Here is a 20,444-nt window from a genome sequence, read left to right as displayed (position 1 = left end):
AGTAAACATGGCCATATCCTCTAATAATGGGAAAGCCTTACTAGTTCCATTACGAAAAATCCGTTTGGCGTGGTTGCTGTCCTTAACACCCGATAAAATCCATAAATGTAGCGTTTCAACAACCGTTGCCAAGGCATCGAAGCTGCGAGTGGGACGACGGTATGCCGTTCAGGTAACCCAGTCGCAAAACATGGCCCCTCCCCCATCCTCTCCAGAGGGTCATTCTCGCGTATGGTATAACGAAGGAAAACACATGTGACGCCAGGTTCCTGCCCCTTCGTATCAGAATTGTTACCCAACCGTTATTTGCGCTGCGTTTCAGCTGTCTCATATAATTTCGCTATCCATTTAACGCGCATCTTGACTATTATAAAAGGCTAGTTTGCTATAAGAAATCAAGCTTACTACGTATGTACCCGCAATTATATGCCTTAGTTACCTACATCAAGTGGCCTTCTGCCGCAGGATTTGTCAAAAAAGGAGCAGTATAGAGGGCCCAGGGGTAATCGCAATACCGTTATGTGGAGGCGTGCGCCAAAAGAAGAGCGGGGAGAGAGGGCGCGGCAGCGCATCTCAGGAGCCAGCCTTCGCTTTCATACCCTTGGGCGGTCCTGAGTGCTACTGCTGAATGTTTGTATGAAAGTAATGGATGGGTCCACACATTCTGTAATATATTTTTGCTAAGTACTTCTATGGGCGCCACAGATTTTTTACGGGGCTAGTGATTTTCGATTTCGCGATATCTTTGCTGAAGATTTCTCAAGCCGTACAACGTAAATTGCGATAATAAGTAAATGCTAGCCTTTTCCAGCCGGGCACTCTAATATAACTGCCGGCGTTCAAAGGAAAGGCTCAAGACTAGAAAATAACGTTAAACCCTTCCTCATCGTCTTGACGCGCACGGCAGTTGTAACAGACAAGAAAAGAACTGCACATAGCTATTGAGCCACTCTTCAGCCTACCCCAGGGCGAGCTATCCCTGTCTCTTTAAAAGGTCCGTTTTACTCAAATAAGGCAGCTCTTTAAATCAGCATTGTCATATGCGAGTAAAACATACGGGCCCTGGAATTTGCAAGCGCAGCAGCAGAGGTAAACACTGTGAATGCATCTCACCTCACGTAATAACGTCGGCAGGGATTCCGTCTTTATGTCCAAGATGATATTGTATTGCTTCGTGACTCCAATGTCTTTCATAATTTTCATGAAGGACAGTTTGGGGTTCACTTGAACCAGGGACACGGAGTGGTCTTGTGCGAATGAACTGTTCAGGACGTCCTTCAGCAGTATCAAACCTGTAATATTTTGGCACAAAATATATAGGATACTGTCTGAAAAGTGTAATAAGGCACTTGTTGTAATTGTTTTTTTTTGTGTTCAAGTTCGCATCTTTTTCCACAGATACTTTTTGCAAAAAGTAAGAATTTTGAGGCAGAATACAGAAACAAAAACAATCAATTCCTAAAACATTTTTTTAAAATAATAAACAAGATTCTAATATTGTATCATAAGACTAGAAATAAACCCCTTTCCTTCGCCAACATTTATTCGCCTCTATGCTACTTCGTAATTTACCAGGTTAGTGCGCCGGGTGTAAGTGATGTTGAGACCAATTGACCTTACAAGGCAGGCAATGGATTACCTGAAAACGCAATGCCATACACGAAAAGCAATTCTTGATAAGCGCAGTATCAAGAGGCGGTAAAGAGGTTCTGCGATATGTAAATGTGCGTGCAAATGTAAAAGGAGGCCAATATTGCCTTCGAACACATTTCGCTTTTAACCTGTAGTTACGATCGCCAGCGGTTGTGTGTGTCTTTTTTCCCCCTTTGTAGCTAACCAATGAGGATTCTTCCGGTTAATAAAACAGGCGTGATTGCCCAGAGCACGCAATATCGTTTTCCGCTCTACTAACTACCATACTTTACGCTTTAACCAATTGTAGCAGCGGATTTCGGTAGTAGAAAATAGCGCATAAGACGGGACAAGAGAATAGACAACGCGAGCGCCAGACAAACAACTGAATGTATTTAAAGCGAACGTATGAATACGCTGAGCGACAGATGGATGAGAATGAAAAAGACGAAGGCCACAACGTCAACACCAAAATATTTTATGCTAATCATTAGGAGTCAAGATAGGCAAGCTCATGGCGCGATAATGAAACAGAACGTATGCTTGCGCAAGAAGCCCCTTTGCGGGCAATGAAAAGAGCTTCAAAAAGTTCCTGGTATGTTACGCATCGTAACATTTTAGAATCACGCACTGTTTGAAAAGTGGAACCCAATTCTGACAAGATTTGCAGGGCAGAGCCCAGTTGCTTTTGGGCACAATGTCAGCAAGGAACGATGCATGTTCTCTGAGGCGATAATTGATGCATCGGGCTGTCTGACCTACATACGAGGCCCTGCAAGAAAAAGGGACCTCGTAAACAACGTAGGTGCGGCAGGCAACGAAACGCTTAATATGTGTCTTGTCACATTCAATCATTCGAGGACCTGAGAGGTTCCCCTTCTTGCACATACGCTCTAGTTTGTATGGGACACTGAACAAAACATGTACGCCTACCCTACGCGCGACATGCCTAAGTTTATGAGACATTTGACGCACATACGGACCAACCGCTATCTTCTACTACCATGATCAGTCCCCAACTCGAACAGCAACACACTCTGAAGCTGCGGACGTATCTCAGGTGAATCCGGCTGTAGCCTGAGCGTAATCTATTGTAAACACTCTTTGTTCATTGAGTCTAATGTATTATTCGGGCAGCGCATCTTGAAAACGCGCGATTCCGGAGGACGCAAAGCAATAATAGCCCCTTTTTACGGTATTTTAGCTGTTCATTGTCGTCGTTTACGTTTAGTGCGAAAACGCATATCTGCTGGTCCCTCAAGGCGCTCACGGAGTCTTTCCGCTCAATGAACTCTATGGCGGTGTTGTGCAGCCGAGCACCGCAAATTGTGTTTTTTTTTAGGCACACAAAGAGATTTTACTGTACTTGAAAGAACAATCCAAACTGAAAATCACTTGCACTTCTCACTGTAAAAGACATGTAGTACGAAGGTACAATTCATGGAACGATACGCAATTGTGTTACAGCAGCCGTTGAATCCCAACTCGGGGTTTGAAATCACTACAGGAAAGGTAGCGGAGCTTTGTATCGACTGACCGGGTAAGCTAAGGGATGTCGCAGCCCAGATTCCCGCTGACAGTGTTACGCTTGTTTGCGGAGTCGTATTAGGCTTATTGCACGCAGCAGTCAGCAGGATCGGTCGTTAGCGAGCAGAGGGTGGGGTCAAGGAAACCTTATTGCTAGTTATGCTGCGGCTTCTGGGGTGACGAAATTTCCTTACGAGATACTGGACTAGAGGGGCGTTGTCGCCTCACGGCACGTAGTTGAGGCGATTCCGGTAAAACAAATTTCGTAAAAAGCATTTCGATTACCATGCTCAGGCATCAGGGCTCTCATTTTAGACGCTAGAACTTGCGACCCGTTGAGCGCTTTTCTGAATGGCATAGGGACATAAGGTAAGATGGAGTCCAAAGACAGACTCCTCCCGCAGAGGAATGGTACAGTGATCCGTTCAGCCATCGGACAACAATAAGTCCTCTTCGCGTTGCAGAAGCCCTTTATTTTTACTGCTCATAGTGATGGGCTTTGAAGACGCGGGCTCCTTTACCAAACCACGAGCCCTGGTAAGCCCAGCACCAGGCTGGGCCATAGCTTGCACCCATTTGAAAAAACCGGTCGGTGGCCGGCCGGCAGTGGGAGTGCTGGTCGGACCCACCACCTACAGAAGCCGAGGCGGGCACTCTACCCTATGGACACGGTGGCAGTCTGTCTAGGTTTTCAGAGCATCAAGTGGCTTTGTCTGCAATGAACACTACACGGAGGCACCATGATGAAATACTACGTATACATGGACAAACTACGACGACTGCCGAAGTTGAGCGGTGTTTAAATGCAATTAAATCTTGCAAATCTTATATTTTTGTTCGAGTTCTTTGTTCTTTTCTGAAATTTGTTAGGGGGTTCACAAATAAACGTTGTGCAAGTCTAATGAGATCGAAAAACGCGCCTTGTAGGATAAGGCTTATCAAATTACATCTTTGATATCACTATACTGATATTTCATATATGGTACCGCGCTAAATTGCATACCGCAGCTTCGAATGCCGTTCAAACGAGGTTCTCCAGCCAATGGAATCAATCAGATGTTATGATACCGTGTTCTACTTCTTGGCGTGAAATCATGGGTGGCTGCTATAGGTGCACTTGGGAAATGAAAATGATGGTGACATCGGAATAATCGATATATATTTGGCAGGATTGCTCCCTTTTAGGGACGTTCAGCCTCTGTGTTCTTGATCTGCATGCGACTATAATTGCGTGTTCTGCCCTTGTGCCTGTAAAATGTATTAAACACGAGACGCGAATTATTACGGTCGTCAGTTAACTACCAGCAGGTAAATGTGAAACTGATGGCCAGAAGTAGATATGTCACGCAAGCAGCAAGCAGCTTACTCTGCTGGTCCTCGTAGAGAACGGTGAATGTTTTCCATTTCTTGTTGAGTATGATGTCGAGGAAAGCCTTTCCGTAGAGGTCAGGGTCCGGAAAGACATTCAGTGTGTACGGGTTCCGGTTGGACGTGGGCTGCCAGGAGGTCTGCAGGTGTGGTACGTTCAGGTTGGTACACGCAGACATCGCCAGCGAAGTGACCGCTGGGGATGTGGGGCCGATGATGGCCGACACCCTTTGCTTGAAGGACGTACAGACTGGAATGCGAAGAAAATAGAATTGCTCGTTTCCAAACGTCTCTCACATGCACGCAGTTTGAGAATAAATTGAAGAGCAGGAAACATACAAGAACTCTACGAGACACATGATATCTCCTCAACATGTATTGGTGTCTGTGCGTTTCACGTCTTCCTAAAATTCCAAGCAGACGATCTGCGAGGCAGAGTGAGATACCAAGGACCGCATTATGCAGACGCCTTTGGTATGTATGTATGTATGTAAAACCTTTATTGGGAGGAAGCTTGAGGTAGCCGGAGCAACCTCACGCAAACACTAGGTGGGCTCCTCATTACAGGAGCCCATTGGCGACCGCTGCGGCTAGGGCTCGGTGAACCAGGGCCTTCTGGCTTGCCAGATCGGAGCAGCCGAGCAGGGCTGCCTCCCAGTCCTCCCGGGTGGGGTTGGGTTTGGGGGTGAGGTTCGGGGTTGACTGACATGCCCACACCATATGGAAGATGTCCGAAGACTTCTCCGCACAGTGCGGGCACTTTCCTGTACAGGCAGGATCAAAGTGTTTTAAAACTGCCGGGCACAGCAGCGTTTTGGTGTAAAGGCGGAGGAGTGTGCGTTCCTCCACCTTTGTAAGACCCTTACAAGGCTTAGGATAAATTGCATGGCCGAATTGAAATAATTCAATAATTTCTCGAAAAGTGAGAGCCGGATTGGGTTCGAGATCCGTATCATAAGGGTCTGAAGGCGTTGCCCGGAGAGTGAGCGCGCGGGCGGCGGCGTCGGCCGTTTCATTGCCTTCGAGGCCCATGTGAGCTGGAGCCCATACAATCGTTCGAGACGCTGGGGCCCCGAGGTAGTCACTGTTTTGAAGGATGCGGTGCGCAAAGAGAGGAATGTACCCCTGTTTAATATTTCTGCAGGCCCCTCTCGAGTCGGTGATAATGACTCGTGAGTCCTTGTCTGCGGCGGCTAACGCGATGGCAACTTCTTCCGCATGTGTTATGTCTTGAGCTCGGAAGGTTAGGCCATTCACCGTGATTTTTTGATGGACGACTGCGGCTGTGTACCAACCCCCATGGTGAGGGCCGGAGGCGTCCACGTAGAAAATTCCGTGTTTGTTGACGCCTTTGGTAAAGGCAACGTTTCAAGCACTACGGTGCATTTTTCATGCGCACTATGTTTTGCTTTCACCTAGAGAGACTGCAGTATACGACAGTTCCACTCACAATACTATTCAAGATGGGAAGATTACCCAAATGTGCCAAATATTTTTGCAATGTCAAATTTTAAAACTGCTATTTTTATATTTTTCCATTAGTTCAATCGCAGATACGCAACGAGAGTTGAGCCACTTTGTCACTTATATAGCGATAAAATAAATGTTTCAATCTACGTAACTACAAGAAATCAATTTAGCACATCAGGGCCCACAATCTACGACCCTGAAAGGAAACTTAATTTACATGAAGAAAATACTTGGAAGAGCTACCATAGATCCATTATCGCCGTCGCACCGTAAGATAGAAAGTGCAATTCTGCACGAAATTTTGAGATTCCGCTAATATGGAAAGTTATCTGCACAAAGTTAATAATAAGCAATTTTTTGTATTTTTTTTGAGGAGAACATTGGCCTGCGCAAATTAATTTCAACGTCCTTTCCTAGAACTCCCTCGAATTTACTTACTGAATGCTAGTAAAAAGTTAACAACATAGGAAATGTCCAAAGAGCAACGAAATGAAAAAAAAGAACAATGCTTATTCATACTTCATTTTTTTGTATTGCCATACCGAAATTTCCCAAGCGGCATTACAGGGGGGAGGGTGAGGGGGGCAAAACATCAGATATATAAAATCAACGAGCAAACGAAAAAACAAACAGTGCAAACGTGACAAGCCGGCACATCTCAATAGGAAATTTAAACAGCAGCAGCAAGCGATTTGCTGGGGTTAATCCGCTGGACCTTTTCTAATAGCATATTCCAGTCTTCAATCTATCTTGGAAAAAGCAAAAGCTTTTATTGGTCGGATTTACAGTCAATTTCCTTGGCCTTTAACGGATTCTTTGTCCATATTACACATAGTTAAACATATAAAAGCAATATTTTAACACAGAAAAGTGTAAGTATATATATATATATATATATATATATATATATATATATATATATATATATATATATATATATATTTACTTATATATTCGTTTTCCTTTGCCTTTACTGGACGGTCTGGACATATTGGTGTAAACCATGCAGAGCGTTGTTATTATTCACTTGATGGTCTGGCCATATTGATGTAAACCATGCAAAGTGTAGTATTGTTCAGAGTGCCCTAGATATATAGATATAACGAAAAATATTACCATTACTTGTCACAATGAAAGCACTCCAGCCGAGCAACCCGGCCACGACAATTCGCGCGCGTTGCTTGTGCGCCGCGTACGTTGCGCGTAAAAAGTGCGAGTCCTGGAGTCACAATGTCGTACAAAATAAGAAGGCATCGATTTGGCACAGTTCGTTTTTTTTTTTTTTATTTTAGAGCTCAGAGCCAATTTTCGCCGCTTTAAAGCAGTAGCAAGCTGTAGTTACTAGCGCTTTCTATGCAAGGCACATGTGCACGCTCAGTATAAGCAGCTCTTGTGTGGCTCAGCCGAAATGTCCAGTGCAAAATTCTTAAACAAATAGAAAGGATTCGCATCCGGCAGATGTTGCTTTTGATGACCGCTACCTTCTAGCCAGCGGAAGTGTTTTATAGCGAAAGCTCAGCATTCGCCGCGACATCGACCTAGAGGTGGCGCCAGTGTCGCTCTGATTGTGGGAATCGGCAGCCGGCGGCGCTCGCAGAAACGAACGCAGTGTATGCCTGCTTCCGAGTTTACGGCGGGTTTATTGGCAATGAAAACGTGTCTTATGCAATGCATTAGTGATCTACTGTTTAGAGCGTTCCAATATTGCTGAAAGCAGAAAACGATCCGCAGATTTCGCCAATGCAAAAACAAAATATATATGCGCGGAGTTTAGGAAAACAAGGCACGCAACCACACGCACTGACATCGTTTTGCGCGCTTTTTGCGTTGTACGACGCTCACAGACCTGACACGTAAACCTGAACATATCTCATTGCCTTTTCAACAGCGTGTGCGTGTATTATACGAGTGAGACAGGAAAATATAGAGTCAAGCCCACGGAGACCAAGGTTCGTGAAGTACTTTAAATTGAATCGATGTAGCCTGGTTCATTTTATCGTACTTGACTCGAGGAAATGCAGCACTGACAGCGTACTGCCCGGTGGGTTGACATCAACTGTGGTTAGACAACTAGGCACAAGTACTCCCCAAAAATAAGATTACGCCGACACTGTACAGGCAACCATGCCGCAGTGAAGAGCGGTGAGTGGATTGAGTTTGCCAAGCTCACAACAAGGGGGATGCTTCTTGCCACAGATAATGTGGTGTTACGCTGTGAAATAATTCTTAATGATATCCTGAAACCGAGGGTATAAGGAATTTCTGATATGTGTGATGTTTATATATGTTACATAATAGTGTAATTATTTTTTTGAAGCGAAAAGCTTCACTATAAAAGTCAACTCTGAGTCTCGCGTGTGCTCCGTTAGAAAAAAATTACAAGGGTTCAACGCTGCTGAAGCAAATATTGAGCGAAAGCATTAGCTGCAAGTGACCGAGCGTTCTTCTTCTTCTCTTCTTCTTCTTCCTCAGCTCACATATAAAGCCCCGCTTTAACCAACCGATATGAACGCGCCTTAGTGGTCTGTAGGGGTAACGTGAATGCCAGGGTCCTAGCAGGCTGATTCTCACATAACTGTCCCATGTGAAACGAGAGACCCAAGTTGGCAGCTCCTGCCAGCTTGGGGTCGTCTACGGGGGTCGTCTAAACGTCAAAAGTGGTTACCGCCGGGACCACGCTGACGGCTTGAAAGTGCGAATAGAATTGCTTTCGCAATAAAAGCCACAGCTGCGCATACGCAAACCACGTGACGTCCCAAGAGAGGGGCAGGTGGTCGGAGCCGCCGCAACCGCCGCCGCGACTCCGCCGGTTGTCCTTTAGCCGGTGCCGCGCGCTTATCTCATGCGATGTACGGATGTAATCAATGTTCCCCGGTGATGATACGCCATAGAATATCTATCAGATGCAGCTGTTGACAACAAGGTAAGCCACAACTACGCAAAGGAACCAGAAGCTAAGCCAAGGCATCGCCGAAACTTTTCGCTTCTGATATCCACGCTACACCAAGCTATGCTCCCAACCAATTTCTTTTTCAATGACAATAAATTTCACCATGTGGCAGAACGTTTTCACACTTGACAAAATTTAGGACTGTCAGCGATTAATTTTCGGTAACGTTAAAGTGCAAGCTACAAATCAGTAGCTGCGAAGACCGTAAAAACTGCGCTTGGTCGCTGTTATGTTCTGGCAAGGAATTTTAAAGGCTGGAGATTTCTTTATCGTCGTAAGTATTGTCGAACAGTGATTTGGAGAGGTTCTTTTGTTGACTTTCAAAACATATGCCGAACAAAACTATCCTTAAATAATTGTAGTTCATCCTATCATGAGACTATATCTGAGACTATCATGAGACTATCTTGGCTCATGATAAGATAGTCTCATGATAGTCTCAGATATAGTCTCATGACGTAGGCAGTTATGAGCAAAAACAGCAGCGCAAGCGCGAGCTTCGTGCTGTGCTCGATGATTTCCATTCCAAGTACAAACATCTTTAGTTTTTGTTATGTTCAGCCAGACAAAGAAAAAATATTATTTCCGCCTAGTCGTGTAGTACTGCGACCAAAACTGTGTTACAAGGAAACTGTCAATAACACGCGAATTAGTCCCGTGGTATGAAAAGTAACAAAGCGCGATTTGTACATCTAATTATTATTCATGGAACGTGCACAAATATTCATAAGCGCGCTTGAATGATTTCAGTAAAAACACTTTTCGCTTGGGACACGATAGCTTTTGAACGAGCTATATAACGATTCCGTCAAGGGATACTGTTGTACTTCTGCGATCATGCCGCTGGCCTGATCTTGGGAGCCGTTTGGTGAGAGAGCTTGTTCCTTCAACATGGCCTACTGAACTGGAATAAATTCAATGCCGAGCAAGAATCTCTAAAAGAGCTGCAATTGATCGCATGCCACCCGAGCCTTTTAGAGTGCGATTGGCCAGCATTCAACACACTTCGTTCGGAAGGATAATAAAGCAAACTAAAAAGTGCTTATTGTCTTTCCCAGAATTACGCGAACGCACTTGTATACCAGAAAAATGTGCTTACGGTCGAGAACAATGTCGAGGCCTGCCAGCGCACGACATTTGTCGCTTGGCTCTTTGCACAGCTGAAAAACATATTTGGACCACGTATAGAACGGAAGAAACATGTAGTTGGTCATCTGGGATCGAATATTGCATCACACCACGCGGGATGGCGTTGCGAAAAACACAGGAAGTTGTTACCAGACGAGACCAAATCCTCCGCACCATGCCACGAGCAGCAGAATGTTTTGCCCATCGCTCCTCCTCCGAGACGTCATTCGTGACGTAGGCCGGGAGAGGTCTATTCGCCGTGAGATCGACCTAGAGGTGGCGCCACCGTCACCGCGGTAGTGTGGATCGGCAGCCGGCGGCGCTCGCAGAAACGCACGCTGCGTAGGTCTGCTTCCAAGTTTACGGCGGGTTTGTTGGCGATGAAAACGTGTCTTCTGCAGTATTTCTGCAATATTGCAGAAAAACATCCAAGGATTTCGCCAATGCAGCAGAGGAACAGCGGATTTTAGGAAAACAAAGCACGCAACCACCAGTCTTCTAGATTTATTTTGCACGTTTCTTGCGCTGTACCGCGCTCACGCGCCTAATGCTTGGGCCTGCCTAATGACAGCTCTGTTTTTCTTATCGACTTTTAAACAGTTTGCGCGTGTCTCATGCGAGTGAGACCGGCGAATTTAGTGTCAAGCCCACGCAGATACAAGGTTCGTGCTCTAACCTGCAGTAATTTAGATTGAATAGAGAAAGCCTGGTTCATTATATCGTACTTGACTCGAGGATTAAGCATTTAAATGGGGCATTGGCAGCGCGCTGCATAACGAGTTGCTTTAGCCTGAGTGCACATCAACTCTGGCCCAGACAACCACGGACAAGTATTCCCCAAAAATGAGATCACGCCGTCACTATACAGGAAACCTCGCCGCACAGGAAAGCTGGTTGTTCACGTGTACAGCGCTGAGTGGATTGAATTTGCCGAGGTGATTTCTGCGGCCACTGTCATAGAATGTGATAGTGTACTAATGCATGCGCCACTAACTGTAAATGATTTCCTGAAACTGAGTAAAGTATAAGAGATTTCTGATGTGTGTGATGTTTATATATAACGGTAAATTAGTAGTGTAATTATTTTGTTTTCGAATGCGAATAAATTTCACCGTGTGAGAGAACTTTTACACACTTGACAGAATTTACAATAATCAGCGATTAATTTTCAGTAGCGTTAAAGTGCAAGCTACGAATTACTCGCTGCGAAGACATCGGTATAAACTGCGCATGGGCACTGTCATGTTCTGGGAAGCAATTTTACAGGCTGAAAATTTCTTTATCACTAATTATTTCGCAGTGACTAAATCTTATGCGCAGTAAAATATTAGGGTTGCTTCCAAAACAGATGCCGGATATAAAAGTATTCGAAAGAGATAGAGGTAATCTTATCATGCGACTATAAAAATGTATTTATTCCCGAACTAACCACTGATATTTAAGCCCGCATGAAGGTGATTTACTCCCCTTGTCAGAAATGACGAGTTTTGTCGGAAGACAGCACTTGTACGAAAAGAGATTATTATGATTATAATAGGCTACCAGTAAAGTACACTGATCTAGGTGTATTATGTAATATTTAGGGTAACAATTAGGTGCAGGGAATATGTTTTACAAACATTCGAGCATTTCTCTCAAGCAAAATGTGCTCACTGAAACCTTTACGGATGCACAGAAGCCTTCAACAACAAAAGAAATGAAAAGAAATGCATATTGGCCCGGGTTTAACGCATGAAATCGGCATCGGCTATGACGGATGATTGCAAAGGCTGGTTTTGGTGTCGTTTTTTTTTTTTCGTTATTAACACCACATTTACCACGTGGGATTGTTCATTGTGCAGTCAAATCCCACAGCAGAGGAACGCCTTTCGAAACGGTTGTGATTAAATCCCCCGTGTCTCGAAATCAGCAGTCGAGCGCCCTTACAATTGAGACACCGCGACAGAGGTTTAAAGGCAAAAAAAAAATGTACTCACACAACTCTGTCATACATACAGACGGCATAGTAGGCATAGAGTGGTCTGTTCAAACTGCATTCTTCTATATGAAGCAGTCTGGGGGGGCTTATGTTTTAGTAGCTGCGGTATTTCAAACAGAAACGGGAATATGCGATTTCTGAGCGTTTGCATTAACGTTTATTGACGGCAACGACCTGTTTTGCTTTGACACAGCGGTAACGACAGTACCACATCGTTTGAGACATTGCATGTCAAGTCAAAGAATCTCAAGCGCCGAAGACTGCGATGGGTGATGTCCTTATCCTAGCATGACATCTCGATACGGACAAGTACATTTTTTTTTATTGAAGCGTGGGGTTATAGACTGTTCATATTTATTTTGCAAGAGGCAGATAGGTAAGCAAAAGCTCACAGGGACTGCGAAACAAACAAAAACACTCCTGTACACGCTGCATGCGCGCGCGTAAATCCCTGCGGGCTGGCACGCGACACGAAAACGCATGCACGCTGAGTAGGTTTCGCCGCTGAGCCGCAAGGTGGCGACTCTGCTCGATCTCGAGGCCAATGGACCAACACCGTGTTTACAAACAAAGGGGGCGCTCGCGGCGTCGCAGCCGACTGAGGGTGAAAAATAGGGTTAGCGCCCATAGGAATACATGGAACCGAAATATTTCTAAGCAGTTTTCTCATTTCCCAGGGCCCATATGATGCCGTTATTTAGCACAGAGCAACTATGAACATCCTAGAACAGATTGTGAAAGTATGAAATTTCATTACCGAAGCGAAGTATTCTTAAAACGTCGCGAAACGTACGCAGGTGCGAGTTGGGAAGGCGACCCATAAAAACACAAGTAAACACAACTTACCTCCACATTTTTCTCATTTTGCAGAGCACCAGAATTGCGGTGTCCAGTCTTTAAGCATTGACCAGCGCTTTGAAGAAGTATGCTGCATCATTGCGGAGGCGTTATATTTTTAAAACTCCCCAAATAATCTAAATGCTCATGCAGCGAATCGCGTAGTTTTGTTTACTGTCTGATATACTGCCGCATGGAGTAAATTAGCCTGATAATACTGCCCCTCAAGTGATACATCCTAGACAGAATTACATTTAAAAGGCAGTTGTCAAACGCCGTACGACAATGCAGACCGAACGAGAGTCGCGCATTGCAGCAGACGACAGCGCCGCTGGCGATACCTGCTCTCACTACAGAAGGAAGAAAGGAGGAGGGTGGTAGCATCCCAACAGATGCGCATGCCGGCACGGAGAGGAGCAGAAGGGTAGTTTTCGCACTGGGCATGCTCGCTCCTCCACGGAGACCTTGCGGAGTGGAGCAGGAAAGCGTCTGCTGGCATCACATGCGCAGGGCATGAAAGTTGGTTCCACTTGCAACGCAGTATTTTCCATCACCTGGGGATCGTAAAAGTGCACTGACACCGTACAGCGCACAGACGCCTCTCCATTCGCCTCCATCAAACCTAGCTGGCCGAGTACTCCGGTTCCGCAGCCGCTTTCGCTCGCAGCTTTGCACTCCTTTAATCCTTTCGTGGCTTATCTTCCACCTCCTGTCGGCGCCGGAAACGAGCGGCACGTTCTATTTCATAAGAACGGAAATCTGGGCTAGCTCGTGCATTGCAAAATAAAAAAAAAAAACAGCGCTTGTCCGTTATTCTCCTCTGTTCCAAGTAGTGGCGCTGTTTTTTGGTTCTATTTCATCATGCGCACCTAACATATTTTCAAACAGTTTTTAACGTCGTAAGAGCGCTGCAAATGTAGAAATTAACTACCTCTGACATGTAAAGTGAACGGCGCACTCTCATGGAGGACGGGGCAGAAGGAGGAACTCCAATGATCTCAACAATGTGCGGCAGAAGAAAAATGGTTCTACTTAACTCAGCGCTCGCACCGTACAAGTCCGCTTCATCCAGTGGCTTACGTATTTTACGATGCGAGAATATGGGACCATCGACTTCGAATTACTCGATTATTTTGATAAACTCTTCAAAACGCCACGGCATGATGACGATTTCAGTGAGTATGACTCAGTGCGTTATTATGCAAACCAATAACAGAAATTTTCATTTGCGTAGTAGAGGCGCCTGTGCCTACAAGTGCAGAAATGGTTTGCAATATAGCCACAGAGGCTGTTTTATGATTTCTTGTGTCAATGTGGCAGCTCGCTTCGAGTAGTAAAATAATTATAGGGGATACTTTAACTAACGCACCTGATTGCATGGCCTATAGTAGTGTGCTTGTCATGGCATTCAGTAGCACTAGAAGGTTTATTCTTATTCCAGCTTTCAACCACGATTGACTAAACCGCGATGGCAAATCTTCTCAACGTTCTGATATCATGTGGTCTCGTGAGTCACACAAACTACCAAAGTATTCATGCTCGGCCATATAAGCTGCCAGCTACCGCTTACTAGCCCCACGGCTGTCACTTTTTATTAACAACGTCGACCCCAGACTTTCTGTGGAGCGGAGCTTTTAACGCGGTCGAATTAAACACTGGATAAGAAATACATCTGCTCCTACAGAGATATACTATGAGAATCGGTTTTAGTTCGTAATATTCGTTATTTTGTTATAAATAGTTTTGGTATAGCTTTATTAGACTATCTTTGTTCGCCTATAATAAACTGCATTGTAGTATTATAACCTTGATTAGTAGCTTGTTCTAAACACAGTGGGAACAGGACAGGGTGTCCACCATTTCTTCAGACACCTCGTGAATCCGCCACGTCAATGCGTCGAGGTGGAGAATCAGTCAACGCTTTCAGGAATATACGCAACTATGTCATTTTCCTTCGGTTCGCTTTGGGTGGAATACACGGCCGCTGTGAACAGCGTGTTCGTTCACTTGCTTGTACCTCTTGATACTGAATCACTTTACATATATGTTTCCAAGAGACAACGTAAAGAATTGCGATGCGTATATATATATATTAATCCATACAAGGCTGTATAGTTATACTTCCCATGTTCTTCTTCGTTTCACAAAAAGAAAACACCCATGAAGCAGTAGAAAGGTACTGGACACCATGTCAGACCGAGAAGAATTGTTTTGTTCTTTTTAGGTCCCATTCCACCCTTTGTGTATTTTTGGGTCTGGAAACTCACATCGCTGTAGTTACTCGCACGCTGGACAGCGCTCTATCGTGCGCTCAATTTATGGCAAAAGAAAAACGTTCCAGTGGTACTCAGAAATTCCGTTTCGCAAAATGGCATGCCAGTAGCTGGACATAAAGATCACAAACGTTACAGGTGTATCAGTAAGATCGAAAGAGGCTGTCTGCGTTCAAAGCAGTTGCTTCACGGTAAGCAAAGAACGACCGCGAAAATTATGCGAACGAACTGACAGAAGCATGCTGGATCCTGTCTTTCAACTGACCTTTTTTTTTGGAGAATATCTCTTATTATCGTGCAGCAGCCATGGACGTCTGACTTGAGCCACGTGGTGGAACAAGTGAAAACAAAATAGCAAAGCGAAAAGAAGACAAGAAAGAAAGGAAGCAGGGAGTTCACCACACTTTCCTTCTGGTCCACAAAGGTGAAGTCCGACGGTCTGAGTGTCAATCGCAAGGAAAAAAGCAAAATGCATGAAAGTGTGTGCAAGACCGATTTGCGTCAATACTTGAGTAAAATAACATAGAAGTTTGGGATTATTTGTATAAGACATGAAATGAAACGGCAGATGTAAACCCCGAGGCGGGCAGAGGAAAAGCAAAACGAATTCTCAAGTATATGCGAGGTAACATGCAATCATTGCTTCCAGCACAGAGCAATGGCTTGGGGGAACGAGTAACGAATGATAATCATATGGCTTAATCTCCCACAGGCCTCAATATGAGTGTCTGATGGCTCTTTTCGCACCATCGCTTGCACAAAAATCACAAGTTAAAATGAGCAACAGCATGTTTTCAAAAAACTGCATGATTTGGCATCCTGTTTTCTGAAAACGATATTATAGTGTTTGACGGATCAACTCACGACTTTGGCCTCCACTCTGAGTAAGGACTCTGATTCAAAATGTAATGTCAATATGACAAAGGAATGGTCGTCCTTGAATAAAGAACTTAAAGCTACATTCAGACATTCCAGAGTGATGGCGCTACGGGCATTACACGAAGAAATCTCTTGCCGTCCCTAAAGCACTTTCCGAAAATAACCACGCCTGAACTTCAGTCGAAATAATTATCTCATTACCAGCAGGATTTGCCAGAATATCAGCAAAGCGAGACAAATCACGTGCTTCCAATGAGTAATTAACGCTTCTTCGAGCCTGCCAAAGAATCTTAATCCCCTCTAATTCCCTAATCTGAACTGCAGTGTAGTGTAGCGGCTTTGGCAATATTCTCTTACTTTTCGCTTCGCCCCAGTTGCTCTAACTGCTCGTCATGCCGTTTGTGAATTAAATACGGGGTGAAGGTATAGAATGTTCTTGACGTGTACTACAATATTGTTTAGGAGGTGGTTTTCTTTCTTTTTTAAGTGAAGTATTTTTTCTGCGTTAGTTGCTAACAGAGGCAGCACTGGTTGAACAGCGTACTATATCTGCTGATAGAAATGGCCTTTTTTTAACAATATTTTAAATTCATCTGATTATTTCATGGCTGCCAAACGATGCGAATAATGAACCAAATGAGAGCCGAAATGTTTGAGCATCTGGACGCAGATGGAAGGCAGTGGGCTGGTGCCACTACCAATTGCTCTTGTATTTCCGGTGCCAGCAATATTCTCTAATCAGGAACAACGTTTCACAAAGTAGGGTTCTTAAGCAGGCACAACCACATCCGTCACCGCCGAGATCTCGACAAGGCCAGCGCACCCCAGCAGCCTACGTCACAACTACAGGTGCGTGATAAAGTGCAGGCAAACGAATCTGCGAACGAACTCCAAGATTCATTTGCTGCCTTTGATCCTCCATCCGCTATCGAAACTTTGGTTAACAGGAGAGGTGGTCATAAACGCGTGATTCTATTCTCTCAACGGTATAGATGGATGGATGGAATTAAGAGCGCCCCCTTTGAAATGGGGTGGTAGCAGTTGCTATCACGCTCGTGTTCTTCTCCTATATCTTAATTATTGTTTTAGATTAGTTACCTATACAAGCATAATATTTATTGAATTTTTGTTTTTGCATTACTAAAATTATGTTACTGTTCTGCTTTTAAGCCACCAATCTTCCAATCGCTTTTTGCTAGCTTCCACCGCAGCATTCATCATGCTACTAGTATCTATAAACCCCAGGGCCTTAGGAAGAGTGACAGCGCCTACATCGACTTCAGGATGGATATCATCACATTCGGGTATAGGGTCATATCACATGACGTCATCGCACCACATTAAGTCATCGCACGAGCGCCATCCGCAATGTTTTTGGTCACGTGCGCGACGCTGCCCGGTCGTCGCATACTAAAGTTTACGTGTGGTGGAGTCACACGACGGACAAAATCGTTAAGCACTATCGCGATCTGGCATTGAGTGCCTATAGTGAGCTAGAATATGCAAGCAGACCGTAGACGTGACCCTTTAGTCAGTGATTTCCGCCGCTTTGCTTCCGTCCGCGAGCAGTGTTTTCGCAGTTCCGATTCATACACGAACGACACTTTTCTTTTGCTTTTATTTTTTGTAGCGGAAAGCACTCCAGCCACATCCTGGTGCCCAAGCATGTACAGCTTAACATGTATTCTACTAAAACGCCGGAGGAAAGTGCGGGCTTTGAGGGACTGACTAGTAGGGCCGCAAAACGGGCACGAACGGGCGTCGCACTGTTCTGTATCCTGATCATCTTAGCCAGACGCTTCTATTGCGCGCAGCGGTATGTCTGGTCAGCGCCTGGTCTGGTACCCACAGTCACAGAGAAACGCTAGCAAGAGCTAATTAGTAACGTGCAACGGCTTGAAGGTATTCCTCGCTTTCCTCTAGCGCTTTAGCGCGCTTGCAGTTACGCTGCCTACACGTACCGGGAGCACACGGCAGCAGTCGGAAAGGTTCTCCTCCAAGAGTTTAAAGTAGCATGTTTATGAAGTTGTCATTGAGTAAGCGCGATCACTTGCACATACACAACTGCGTTTATATCACATCGAGTGGGAAAGTCAGCTCGGCAAGGCTTTAGCATAACGATGCAGCAGAAGCAACAGTGCAAGACCCGCCACAGCAGGCGTCTACCCCAAAAGTTGACAGCTGTGCTGTTCTCGAAGTTTTTACACCTGCAGGACTTATTGCCGCATCCGCAGACAGCGCTGTTGGCCGTTATTGTAGCAAAATACAGAGTTGAGAGCACCTTGGGTCTTCCGGACTACCCAAACGACACCTCAACAGACGACGCCGATGACCAAGGCTATGGCAGACCAGAAGCGGAAAACTGCTTTTTTTCTCGTCGTCCTCCGCGCGGTAGCCGCTAGTGAATACAAACTATAAGATGGTTAATTTTTTATGTGGATTTGCTACATACTGAACATTTGTCATCTCCATCGTTAAATTTCATTTCGCAGCTGCGTGTTCTAAGGCACCCCGCTCTACCTTCAAATAAAATATAAAAATAAAATAAAATAAAAAGTAGGGCACTGCCTCTTGAGGTATCAATGAAAGCTTCCTTCCTGATGTGCTTCTTCCACTTTCGGTATTGTTTCACACTCTGTTTCTTTTCCGCAGAATTTATTCAAATTTACATTCTGTGTTTTTCACCTGTTGCTTAACGCTCTTTATTTCGTCGTCCTTGGGACCAGCATACTTAATAATAATAATAATAATAATAATAATAATAATAATAATAATAATAATAATAATAATAATAATAATAATAATAATAATAATAATAATAATAATAATAATAATAATAATAATAAGTTTATTCGGACATGAAACATGTATACAGAACATGCCCACGGGAAGAGGCAAAAGGAAGAAGCTGATGGCATTCTTCCTGACGAGGCCAAAACCCGGGTCACACATCAATGGCAGAAGGATGGACAAGGTCAAGGTAAGTTTCACCAAGAAAAACAAAACAAAACACAACTAATGAAAAAAAAATCATAGATTATATTTGGCTTTTTAGGAAATTATATAAGAACCATGGCATCGTAAACAAGGTAAGTACATCAGTAACGCTACAATTCGCGACACAAAATGTAAACAAAATAATATACGACAAGCGCTACAAGTCACATATATTTGGTGCATTCCTAAGAAGTGAAAAAAGCAACTTCATTTTCTTTTTAAATTGAAAAACAGTTTTACTGTTTATAGCATCATCAGTTATTGAAGGATAGGCATTGCATACTATACTAATTTGGGTATCTGTATGTTGGGTGCCGTAGTTAGTCCGGGCGCGAGTGGAAACAAGAGAGGTAACACGCAGACTGTAGCCGGTATTTCTGTTCAGATATGTATTTCTAAATGATGTGATGTCTTGCTTAATTTTATGAAAGATATGTACAGCAACAGAATACTCATGGCACACAGGGAATGAAAGAATATGTAGGGCGTGAAATGAGTGGTCGCCGTTTGGAGGGGTTTTAGAACACGCGCGTAAAGCTCTTTTTTGCAAAGAAAATAGTCTGTGTGAACAAGTTTTGTTGCAAGTCCCCCAGATTAGATTACAGTACACCAGTTTAGAATGGATTAGGGCAAAATAGAACTGTTTTTTTATCTGCGAGGGCAACAGCTGTCTGATACGATTGATCACACCAATTGATCGAGCTACCTGCAGGCGAACATGATTTACATGGTCACCCCAGCCTAGGTCACTACGGAGAAATACGCCCAGGAATTTACAGGAGGTTACAGATTCAATCAGGGTACCGTTAAACCGGAGTTGAAGGGTGTAATCTATAGGCTTATTTTTAGGTCGGAATAATATGAATTTAGTTTTCCTAACATTCAATTTCAATTTATTCACAGCAAGCCAAAGCATCAGTTCATGTAGCCAGGAGTTGGCGCGACGCTCTAGTTCGCGAAGATCACAACCAGAAAAAAAATGTTCGCGTCATCTGCGTATAAAACAATGTTAGAATAAGTTGAAATATTTACTATGTCATTGATATATCATATAAAAAAAAGGGGCCCCAGTATGGATCCCTGCTGAACACCGAAGTTTATTATTTCTGCTTCAGATACGGAATTGTTTAGTCGTGTGTACTGAGTGCGATTGGACAAGTAGTTTTGCAATAACCTGTGAGGCGTTCCAAGAATACCATATCTCTGCAATTTGTGAAGTAGAATGTCGTTCTTGACCGAATCGAAGGCTTTGGAAAAGTCAAGAAATACACCGACAGTGTTCAATACTATTAATCAAACTATTTTTGATTTCGAGCAGTGCTGCCTGCGTGGATTTTCCAGGCTGAAATCCATACTGCTCCTTACAAATTATATTATTAGAATTCAGGAATTTGTATACCCTCGT

The 20,444-nt window shown here is 44.2% G+C and overlaps 1 protein-coding gene across 1 annotated transcript in view; it reads right to left on the bottom strand.

Moving 5' to 3' along the window:
- LOC146209637 (glutamate receptor ionotropic, kainate 2-like) overlaps positions 1 to 20,444 on the bottom strand; it is a 170,250-nt gene that overhangs the window by 38,641 nt on the left and 111,165 nt on the right. Inside the window, exons 3-4 of the mRNA XM_084587433.1 lie at positions 4,526 to 4,777; positions 1,114 to 1,292 (exon numbers count right to left, since the gene is read on the bottom strand). Of these exons, the coding sequence (XP_084443559.1) occupies positions 1,114 to 1,292; positions 4,526 to 4,777 (431 nt within the window). The remainder of the gene's footprint in view (positions 1 to 1,113; positions 1,293 to 4,525; positions 4,778 to 20,444) is intronic.

This window comes from Amblyomma maculatum, chromosome 1, assembly GCF_055883805.1.
Source record: "Amblyomma maculatum isolate TAMU_Amacu chromosome 1, ASM5588380v1, whole genome shotgun sequence".
Classification (NCBI taxonomy): domain Eukaryota; kingdom Metazoa; phylum Arthropoda; class Arachnida; order Ixodida; family Ixodidae; genus Amblyomma; species Amblyomma maculatum.
The sequence above is the reverse complement of the archived record's forward strand: the minus strand, read 5'-3'. Positions and strand labels throughout refer to the sequence as shown.